Source organism: Lycorma delicatula, chromosome 1, assembly GCF_047948215.1.
Source record: "Lycorma delicatula isolate Av1 chromosome 1, ASM4794821v1, whole genome shotgun sequence".
In the NCBI taxonomy this organism is placed as follows: Eukaryota; Metazoa; Arthropoda; class Insecta; order Hemiptera; family Fulgoridae; genus Lycorma; species Lycorma delicatula.
Window position 1 is genome coordinate 163047924 of NC_134455.1, and position 11968 is coordinate 163059891.

Below are 11968 nucleotides of genomic sequence, written 5' to 3' on the forward strand. Positions count from 1 at the left end.
TTTTGTTTATCAAACCTTCGATACCAGTCGTTAATTTGGTATAGAATTTAATTTGGTGTAGGCAATACATCCTTGCAGTATTTTATTTGACTGAATTCCTTAAATATGCAAGTTTATATTTGTCCTTGTGTATGAGTCTCTAAAATAAAGTGTCTGTTAGAAATGGTTGACCTACAAATAGGATTGTTATAAATTAAATAAACAAAATAAAAAAAACACAATATATGTTTGTTTGTTTTTTTTTAATTTAAAATATTTCATCCTATAAATTTGGAGACCTAAGTTTCAAATTTTCAAAACCTGGTTTATTCAAAAGCTTTTGGCCTAATCTAGGGTTACTGACATGCACTTTATTTCAAAATAGTTTATCATAACTTAAATATGATTATCATAATTTAGAAATGGAGCAGTCTCAAAAATTTGACACACAGCAGGTGTCCCACCTGCCAGACCACAGTTAAGTTCAATTATAGTACATTAGTAGTAAGATGTATGAAAACCATGAAAATGTTACTGCAACAGATATAGTGATTTTTTTTTTAAAAATACACTAAAACATTATTACTATCTAAAATATATGAATATTTTTTCTGTCAACACCATATTTTAAAACAATGCTCAACATTGCATCACTAAATTCTGTAGTACCACATATTAAAATTAGACAACTATCTTTTTTCACACTGTCTAGTTCTTTAAATACTACAGCTTCATCAATTCTACTTAATTTGAAATGTTCACCAAATTTTGCCACAATATTATTTTCATCGGATGATAAGTAAATTTCAGCAGAAAAATTCCAGTATGAAGCCATATCTCTCAACTCATCTCTTAATAACACATCATCAATCTTTCTACAACCATATAACAATTTAATAACCGCCTCGTCATTCTCATTACTTAAAATATATTTTGCTATTGAATAAATCGGTGCAATACCAGTTCCTATGCAAATCATCAAGACAGACCGATATAAATTTGAAGTATACTGAAAAGTTCCATATGGTCCTCTAAAATATGATATGTCTCCTATATTAACATTTCTAAAATAATTTGACATTTTACCACTTTCATACAATTTAACAACCATATTAAAACAACAATTCATTTCTAATGAAGACAAAGATATGGGTGTATATGCTCTGGTAATAAAATCAGGTTCAGTATTCCTTTCCTTACTTTTATTATCACACTTTATAGAAGAAACAATTATGCTAGTCTTATCAATTTCATTTCCCAAACTTTGTTGTGAAACATTATTTTCTAAATATTTTGAAAATATTTTACTACTTTTTATAGTAAAATGTTGACCAGGTCTATAAGGCAAAGTTCCTGAAATATTTTGTTCTAGACTATCATCATATAAAGCTGTTTCACAATTGACAACTTTAATGCTAGGCTGAAATCTAAAAAAAAGTACATTGTGTGTAATATTGTACTTTTTTAAAACAATGAAAGGTTTAAATTTTGTTTCTGACAATAGGTCATATCTAATGTTAGATAACTGTTCAGAAATTTCCTTTCCTTTATTCCATTCAGATAGACGGATTTCATACAAATCAAAGACACATGGATTACATCCACTGTTGCAGCAATCTGAATCAGATGGAGCTTCAGGTTTTGAAGGATGATTGACACTGTCCACTGAAGTACACTCATCCATCATAAATTCCTAAACAGAAAACAGCGCAAAATAATATCATATTTTTTCATAACAACAATCAAATATTTTTTAACAGCCTTACCAAACACATATGTATATGTTACCATAAAATACTCTGTGTGAGTGACACACAGACTAATAGAAATATTACTTATGAAAATAAGTAACATAACTCACTTGGAAGAAAAAGGTGTTCAACAATGCAAAATAGAAATTTATAAAACTATATATATATATATATATATATATATGTTTTGCATCAATTTTTTTTTTTTTGGATGAAAAACATTTCCATGTTATCATTGCCCGCAAAACAAAAATATGAAACAGAAAAATAATACATAGAATCTAATAAGGCAATAACAAAATGAAAGCAAACTAAAAACTTAAAATAGAAATTTAAAAACGAAATTAAAATTCAAACTAAATACTAAAAGCAAAGATAAAATAAAAAAAACTTTAAACTAAAATATTAAATACAAAATATACAACTACCATACAAAAAAGAACACCATTAAAAAGTATGTAAAATACATTTCAGAGAAATAAAAATACCCGGCCCAAAACTTCTTTATTACTGCTCAGGATTTGATGAAAATTCCTGGGCAATTTAAATTTATGATGCAAGGCTGCATAACATATGCATTCCATAAGGATGTGGCACACAGTCAAGCTCCACTTGCATCATACATGTATCGGTGCATTTTCAGTAGACATCAGGTACCTGTGAGTAGCTCTCGTATGTCCTATCCGCAATCGACAGAGGACCACTTCCTCTCGGTGAATTTCCTTGTGGGAGGAATCCCATGGCAACACAGTATCTTTGATATAGCAAAGTTTGTTGTCGACTGTGGCAATCCAGTCGTCTTGCCACCTCATGCAAAGTGCATGTTTGACATAGTTAATAAAGTCAGATGTAGTAACATGGGTGGTGAAGGATAGTTGACTATACGTATCTTTATTTTATTTTAATTTTTTTAATATGAGTTTATATTCTATCAGAGATACCCTTCAGTACTACATTATACTGATGACTAAACTGTGTAAATGCATTAGTGTCGAAGATGGGTGTCCTAAATAAACCAATCATTCATGTTATAAATTGTAAATACCACAATATTATCAGTCATATCAGTGCTAACATATCCATCAATTGCATATTACTTATATTTCTAGTATTAATTTCTTTGAATTACAATGTAATTGTGTTCAGTTATGAATTTCAATAACTGCATTAAAATCATGTTACAATACAACAAAAAATAATTATTTATTCACATTAGAGATCAATCACATCATTATTAGTGACCTCGCCAACATAACACAAATAGTTCTATCAAAGTAAATGATAATATAAATAACAAAATATTGTAATGCAACACATAATAAAGTATGCACAAGATGTTTGAAATAAATACATAAAACAAGATTTAAAGTAGCTTCTCATATCAATATGGGTATTCTAATGTGGGCATCTAAAAATATATAACTTGGTAATACCAAAAGTAAAATTAAACAAAAGGATGAGTTCTATTTTTTCTTCATTTAACTTGTTTGATGCTATTCTTAAGTCCATTCTCTTCTGTGCAACTTTTTAACATATATTTTCTACATCCAATAGTCTCATTTATTTATTTTGAATACTCCAACCTTGGTCAACCTCTACAGTTTTTACACTCAACACACCCCTCTTAATCATTAATGTCTTAATAAATGGCTTCCAGGTCATCTCTACAAGACTCTACCAAAAAAATCTCACCTTTCCTTTTTATCTTAGCAACTCTTCATTTCAAATTTTATCAACCTATGTAATTTCTACAGCCCCCTGTAACAGCACGTTTCTTTAGCTCATTATTAGGGAATTTTTCTTTACTATTAGCCTCCAACATATTCCTGTCACCTACTAGCACTTTCATCTCTCAATAATAAGAAAACATTGTTCTTTTCCCCTAAAAAATGATTTTCAATTTGAAACTCCAATCTTAATACATGTTTGCTTCCTTCCCCAAAGTTTTTTCTTATGCTAAATTAGAAATATTGTTTTCTATAATCATACAAAAAGTGATATTTTGGGTAATCATATTTTCCTCTTTAGCTCCCTTCACTCTTCTTCTTCCTTTACACCTTCACATTTTCTAATAATTTAATTTCTAATTTGTTTATAACTTTTCCATTTCATAAACCAAGTTGTTTTTATGCTGTAACTCTTTTACTGATGATTTTCTATCAACAGTTACTTTATTACCTAAAATCTCCTTTCCTGTTTTAAGTTTTGCATCCTTTCATTTTTCCATTTATTTTCAACTGAATCTACCTTTACAGTAATATCTGGGGCTGTATCTAAGATTTGTTCAAATCTTTATTTCACATCATTCTCTTTTGGTTGGTCAATACTGCAACTATTCTCATTTTTTCTACTTCAACCTCAACCTATACTTATCATTATTAAATAGTGATTAGAATCAATATCTGTTCCTGGATATGAATTGCATTCCATACTTTGAAATGCTGGTTTTGAAATTTGCACCAAACCACAATGTGATCTGTCTGATACCTTCTCATATCTCCTGCTTTCACCTACCTATATATTCTTTATCATAATTTTTCAATAAACTGTTCACAACCACTAAATTCTTAGTGTTAAAATACTGAAACTGTAATTCCTGAATTAAGTGATACCCTACAGCTATTCTACTTTCTTATCCTCCTGGTAAGGATTCTAGTCTACTCCTTTGTCATCTTCTTTTGTCACATTGAATTATACCTAATTCAGTTGCCTTATAGAGTTCAATTAAACAGAATACGCATACAAGTGTTCAGGCAGCCAATTCACAAGCATCTCCTGTAAATCCTGATGCATATAAAAGAAACTGCAAGACATTAATATTCAGTAACCATGCACTATTATATTTTACAAATACTTCTTACCTTATTTGGCATACCTGATAACCCATAAGTATTTTATTCACTAAAACTGTTTATTGTTACATAGTTTCCTTGAGGTTTTAAGAGTTATGAAACTATCAGTTATCTCCTAACAGTAAAAAGTTCACAATATTTTTAATTGAAATTCTATAATATTAAACAGATAATAATTCAATTCAATTTTTGTCATCTGATTGTGAGAAATCCGTAGTACTGTCAGTATTAAGAAATACAATGAGAGCCTCAATTTTGTTTTCTATTATATAATCCAATTGGCACATCTTTTCTGGAATCACTTTCTTATTTGACTTCTCCAGAAATACCTATTTTATGGTAGGAACTATGGTACATCTACCTGCCTTTAAAAGGCATGCAAGTTTCTGTACAAGGGATAAATATCATCTTATTAGCAAGTAATATCCCTTTGCCATAGCTGCTTTACCCCTTTTTTCAATATACTGTACCCTACTTACAGCATACTACCACTAAACATCTTTTCACATACAATGCCACCACTAGTCATCAAATACTCACTTTAATTTACTCATAGGTAGTCATTATACTAATGGTATTTCCCCTATTTTTAATCTGAGAAAACTCTATTGTCTGTAGTTGGGCTCCCAATCCGTAGGACAGTTTGGATTGTATTGTAAATTAACCATGCCCCTACATGGTTAATGGTTAAATTTCATCAATTTACAATTTACAGTTATTTTAACACTTAATCCAACAATAACTGTTGTAAAGAGTAAAGTAATACAACAGTAAAGTAATGTAATTACTTTAAATTATAAAAAATGTCATTCACATAAAGTTTTTTTCAGGGGAGGGGAACTGACCTATATATGTTGAGTCAGTGTGTTTGCAGTAAGGCAAAATATCTTACATATACACTACTTCATTAAAATAATATTACAAACCACTGAAACTTTCTCTTTTGTTCCACATTGATTTATTTTACTTTATTAATTTTTCCTAGAATGTCCTTAGAATCTTAAGAGGCAATTGTCACCACTGACCTCTATTGGTGTCCCTGAACAAAGCAAAAAAAACCTACCTACTTTACTACAATGTGGGTCATCTAAAAAGGAAAAATATATTGTTTTTATTTTTCTATAAAGGAGATATTCTTTGTGCAATTTATAATAAAAACATTGAACTTACGACTACACCTTCTTTTTCCAGTACAAACAGACATAATTTTGCTCAAGCTATTTATGAAAAACAATTTTAAAATGTCCAAACTCTGCCAAGGGTAAAATTTGTACTGCACTATATTTTCTAAATACAGAAAACTTTCTCACCTATCAAAATACTTAACTTATCTCTTCACATCACACTGACTTAAAAATATGAATGAAGTAATGCTATGAACTTTGTACAGATTAGAAAGATGCTCACAAAACTTAGATTAAAGCTAAGAGAAGATATTTCACAAATTTAGAAGAAATTCAAAACAAATCATAACAAAGCTTGATAAGAAAAATCTGATACAAGGCGCAAGAATAGGTGTTACTGAGGTCATAAGGCGACACTTTGATATCAGGATGGAAACCACATATCAGTACTGTATTTCTATGAACTGATGCTATATTTTGGGCTGAATTTGGAAAATTTCTGACAGCACTTTTATGCTTTTATGAATTAAAGATATAACTTATTTTGTCAAAGCATTTTCACACAGTTATTCACATAAAGTTTGGCAAGAAGCTTCAGTTATTATATATCTTCAGTTATTATAAAACATATGGATTTTATTTTATACTATTCAAATTAGTGTTTATTTATAGTATCATATGCGCCTGTCTATTGCATGCCTTTCAGAAGGAGATAGCAGTAATATTAAATGCTATCATAATAGGAAGGTAATCATGGGAGGCGAGACTAAAGATTAATTCCTAATTACTGAAAGCAATAGTTCTGGACATGTCAACAAACCGATGATTGATAAAAAAATAAGCACTAAAAACTAGCCTACTTAAAGGTTCAGACCTTTAATGCAAACAGGGATTCAAAGAACTTACCTGAAGAGGGTTTCAGGTCTGGCAAAATGTATTGGGATACAATCCATCAACAACAGCAAAATAAAAAAGTGATTCATTTCAACTTCCCCACTCCAACAGTTGTTTGCAAGAAGTGACCCTGCTAAGCCAAGCAACAAAGTTGGTTGGCCAAGCCCAATGGAAAACTGAACCAATAAACAGTTTAGAGGTTGAGGCTAAGTTTTTATTCTTAGTTTAACCTTACAGGCTGATAGTCCCTAATAGCTGGACAAGCAGCAATCATTTAGGCTGTAAAGTACAGGCATGAAACAAACCAAAACAAGTGTAGTTTCTTAAGATGGCGCCTTAAGATGGCGTGCTGACATGGAACAATGATAATAAGAATCAATAATTCACTCTCATCAACATCAGCAAATATTAAAAAATAGATCAAAGCAGCTTTAGTAAACAGCAGGGTTTATGGATAACCATTTAAATAAAAAATAGGAACATAGAATGCCAAGACTTTAAATAGAAAAGAATGAGTGATAATGTAGAATGAATGTGCAATGTGGCAAGGAAATTTTAGAGAGGGTGAAGAATTTTCAGTGCCTGGAGTTTATACTAAGCAGCAACAGAAAGGCTAATTCAGAAATTAAAAAAAAAAATATATAGCAAAAAAATTCCTTAAAAAGTAAATTTTCTTAATCATTTAAAGAAAACTCTAATACGTAATAAGGAATAATATAAGGCTTGAGAATCAAGACATAAGATGCATAAAGCTGTATAAGCCAACATTATTGTATACTGCTAATAATTAATTGCAGTAAGATATTCCTTCAAAATTACAGCAAATGAGATGAAATACATGAAAGTCTTGGTAAATAAGAGAAGCAAGGTAGAACTCAAACAGAAAGAATTGGAATTTTGATTCATCAGAAAACTAATGAATTTAGAGGAGTGTCAATGTTACTGGGCTAGATATGGCTGAAGTGGTAGATGAAAGGAATAAGAAAATACTGAAAGCTGTTTCTGAGGGAAGAGGATAGCCAAGGAAAATCTTTAGGAAAACTGAAACAAATGGCAAGGAAAGGGGAGATATGAAATGCACCCATTACTGCAAAACATTATAAGTTAAAGAAGAGCACTGCAAACTGACTGCAACAGAAATGACATAAGATGAATATAAAAATTTTAGCAGCTTTTTTTATGAAGAAAATTTAGAATATGCAAGATCAAAACATGCAAACAAAAGGTAATGATAATAATAATAAAAATACTGGGAAAAGAGTATTACTGCAAGCAACACAGAAAGAAAACAATTTCTGTCAAGATATATTAAAAATCCAAGCTTATAACAATAATATAAATACCAAATTACAACAAGAAAAGATAAAGAAAATAAATAGATTAAATAAAATATCGTATTTAAAACATAAAAAAATTTGATAGTGATTACAAATGGGAATCTAATAATAAGAGAATGAGGAGAAGGTATAGATAGTATAGGCTATCTTTTTAAATTCAGAAAACGTAAAGTTGATAAGGTTATGAATGTGGAAAAGTATTAGGCAGATTTTATGTAAAATTTTTAATTTTTTTAACATAAAAATGAACCAAACCTTTTAAAAATAACTTTTAAAAGACAGCGAGTGACTACTGAAGATGACCACATAAATAAACTGAATGCATTCTGACTGCACTTTGTAAAAAACAATAAATTCAATAAATTTGGTTTCAGAATCATTAAAAAACTAAGGTGTACTAAATTTCTACCACAGAGTGTCAGAAATATTACTAAGTATACATAATAGATGGGCTGAGATTTTAAAATCTAGATTGTAAATATTATCCAGCAGCATGCATGAATAGCAATAAAAATTAAGTGGTGATAAATGCAGATTAGGAATCACAAACTAAAAACAAAAAATCAAACAGAAATGGGCTGTGGGAAAATAAAAAATAATCACATGAGGTTTATTGAAAAATGACAAGAAAATGTACAGAAACAATAAAAATAAATGCTGTTGAAAATGTGTTTACTTAGAAAAAAATAATTAAGGGAAAAGTTAGAAGCCCAAAAGAATTCATTTTTAATATAGAAATTATGAGGTGAAGAAATACTTTTACCATACTTAACAAGGCAGACAGATGAAGATAAGAACTCTCTATTTTTCTGTTTAGTCTCTGTAACCACTGTAAGGTATTACTTCAGAGGATGAGTTAGGGTGGTATGTATGAATGTAAATAATGTAGTCGTGTACAGTTTCAGGTCGACCATTCCTAAGATGTGTTAATTGAAACACAAATACCAAATAACACTGATGTCCACGATCTAGTATTAAAATCCTGTAACATGCATAAAAAACACTTAACAGTATGATTCCAAGGTAAACAAAATATATGGTATAAAGTTAGTTAATAGAAAACAAAATAGATGCCGAAGGCTTTTTAATCTTCATAAGACCTAACCAGCACAATAGCATGGATAACAAACAGAAATCTTACAAGTTGTAAGTGTAACTCAAAAAACATCTTTTTTCAGAGAAACAACACTACACACTTAAAATCCTTAATATCCACTCTTATAACGGAAAGTCGTACATTCTTACTTAAAATAAAGTTAAGCATGGACTCTATAGGTCTGCAATAAGGCAGTACAGAAAACTCACAACTAAACCCCTCAAAACAAAACATACGTTAACAACAATCAAACAACTATAGTCTCACATAAAAATTTAGAGAATAAACTACAATATCAACTGCTGATAAGACAATAACGAGCATCCCCAATTTTCCCGAATTATAACCAGATTCTAGGTGTAAAATTCGAATGAACTTCTAATAGAGTATCTGTTCTAAAGCGAAGCACAGTTTCCTTATTTTAACAAAATCATTCTATACATTCTTCCGCCGTAATTGTAAACAAAATGTTAAAATTTTATCTTTGAATACCTATCTATGGGTGGTACATAACCTGCAAACTTTGATACCGTAACCTGTGAACAACCACTGGAATTTTACTGATACATAAATGTCATCTTTGAATTTGTCTTTAAATATATTATTTGTTTAATGAGTGCATAATAAAAATTATAAAGAACTTATATCATTTTTTGCACTAAGCAGTTTCATACTGTATGATTTTTTCGTATTTATATTGCTAAATCAGTTGTTTGCAACCAGGCGGGAATTACAACCTAATTTAGTACTTTACCAAATATTCACATCTCGCCTACGATGTACTCTTTCATGAAACCATAGGAAAGTACGTTCTATTATGTTGCCTTATGATATATTCTACATCTAATTTATTTCATTTAGAGTGAAAGAGTTAACTTCTCTGTCTTGTGCTACTCTTTTGCAAGCCAACAGTCATAGACAGTCTGGTTTGAACTCTCGAGTGTCGTCAGTCAAGATTTTGGCTTTGTCTGGTGCTGACGGGAGCCTATACCTGAGAACTGATTTTAAATACGATTGAAATCGAATAAATATATTTTATGTGTTTTGATTAATATTCACTGGAAGTTAAAAGTATATTTAATATTTGCGAGTCTTGTATTTTTATGCATAGCAATTTCAGGTCTTTTTATTTTTTTAAATATTCTCATTTTTCACCAGTAGGTGGTGTCATCTGCCTTTTATACTTGAGAAGCAAATGCGAGAATTTACTCTGGGTGGGGGAAGGGGAGGGTCACGTTGTCATCATCGGCAGCACGAATATCAAAGATAGATTGTTGGAGCACATACCCGATGTTGCACGAAGATCCAGAGAATGAGGAATATATGCCTTAACATCCTTCGATGTTTGAATAATCCTGAGGAAAGTGAACGATGTCGTATTGTTCTAATGCGACAATAACGAATACAAATGTAGCTCTAACGTGTCACGGATTGCATGTCAATTAGGGTTGGCGAAGTAGTTGTAGGTGAAACCTTGAGATTGTAAATTCTGAGGAAGAATTTTTATAAATATCAGGAAAAATCCTTTCTGTTTTAGAAAAAACCCCTCTCTTGAATTCTTAGCATACTTCTTATGACAAAATAAAAAAAATTGATATAATAAATAACATCAATAGATTTAACCCCAAAAAATATAGTAAATTCTAACATTGTTAATGCACATTATATCGGCAGTCAAGACGACCCTGATCATAAAATATCTCTAAATTTTCCTATCTGAAAGAAGATCTCAAATAAATAAATATTCAATGCATAAAAAAAAAACCGAAGAAGTTGAAATATTTATTTTCAATAATTCACCAGATTTTGCATGTTTTCAGATCATTGTTTGACAAATACAGAAGCTGGATAATTTTAAGCTTGCACAAGGCTTTTATAGAACTATAGTTAACGAAGGAGTGTCAAATTTATTAAAGATTGTATAAGCTTATAATACAATATTTGTACGAACTGTGGACTGTGAAGTATGTTTAGAACCATATGTTTACGAACTGTTAATCATCTAATACACATCTTCTCCTAATCCAAATATTAACCAATAGCACGGCTTGATAATTGCGTGAATTTTGTTTAATTTGACGTCACATGTTAAAAAATCCCTTTCGGCACGCCGGAAAGCGGAGATAGATTTCACCGGTTCTAAGTAGGAAATAAAAAAGATTTCCACCTTAAAGTTAATGAAAACTTAAAATTTACTCAATACGACAATGGTTGCATGTAAAAAAAGTTTCACATGTTTAGCATACGACAAGCCTCCTCATCTTCTTACAATTTCAGTAACGTTTTGGTCATTCCTTGCCGTAAGGATTGGTCATATCAAATATTGTTTCTGAAAAAAAATTAGGTAATTTTTAGAGGCCTAACGACCATTTTAAACCGATTCGATACTGTTCCTATTAAGGGAGGTATGAATCTTTTTTGTCTTCGAAACCCCATTTATTTAACCCCCTGGGCCAATTGTAAATAAATTTACTTAGATAAGTTTTAGGCCCTTATCCAAAGAATAGTAAAAACTTTAAACGAATTCGATATTTTACTTTAAAGTTATAGCAATATTTTGTTTTTTCGATAAAGCCTCCCCATTTTCATCCCCATGGTCCGATTTTGGCCGTTAACGAAATCGACCGAGATTTTGAGACGAATTATTTTTAAGGAACAATTTGAAAGTAATCGGCGCAAAATTACGGCAGTTATATATATATATATAAAACTTTTGAGCTGACGGTGGTTTTGGGGTCTGGGGGACGTGAAACGCGAAGGTATATCGAAATTTTCTGGAAGTCGAACCATGGTACCCATTACAATAATACCTTTCTTATGAAACCTACATAAAACTGAAAACGCAATAGATCCTCTCCCACCGCCACCATAAATATAAATTGTACCTAATGTCACATGTGATGCTTTATTGACGATTCACCATTCCACATAGTAC

The 11968-nt window shown here is 30.5% G+C and overlaps 1 protein-coding gene across 6 annotated transcripts; it reads right to left on the reverse strand.

Moving 5' to 3' along the window:
* Positions 1-227: 227 nt before the first annotated feature.
* On the reverse strand, positions 228-9600 carry LOC142325047 (NADH-cytochrome b5 reductase-like). 6 transcript variants are annotated; one of them, XM_075366357.1, is made up of 3 exons: positions 9526-9600; positions 8706-8919; positions 228-1672 (listed from the first exon to the last, which is right to left on the reverse strand). In XM_075366357.1, the coding sequence occupies exon 3, from the start codon at positions 1664-1666 to the stop codon at positions 569-571; it is 1098 nt and encodes a 365-aa protein (XP_075222472.1). In that variant the 5' UTR covers positions 1667-1672; positions 8706-8919; positions 9526-9600; the 3' UTR covers positions 228-568. The 6 variants fall into 6 exon arrangements, with proteins under 6 accessions (XP_075222472.1, XP_075222464.1, XP_075222448.1 ...); XM_075366349.1 differs by having other exon boundaries at positions 8701-8919; XM_075366333.1 differs by lacking the exon at positions 8706-8919 and having other exon boundaries at positions 9301-9592.
* Between the last annotated feature and the right edge of the window lie 2368 nt (positions 9601-11968).

Coding starts and splice junctions, on each gene's coding strand:
- LOC142325047 (XM_075366333.1), bottom strand. CDS start 9,357: ATGCTCGTTATTGTCTTATCAGCAGTTGATATTGTAGTTTATTCTCTA. Junction 1,673..9,300: donor TTTATTCTCTAAATTTTTAT/GTGAGACTATAG, acceptor TTTTCTGTTTAG/GAATTTATGATGGATGAGTG.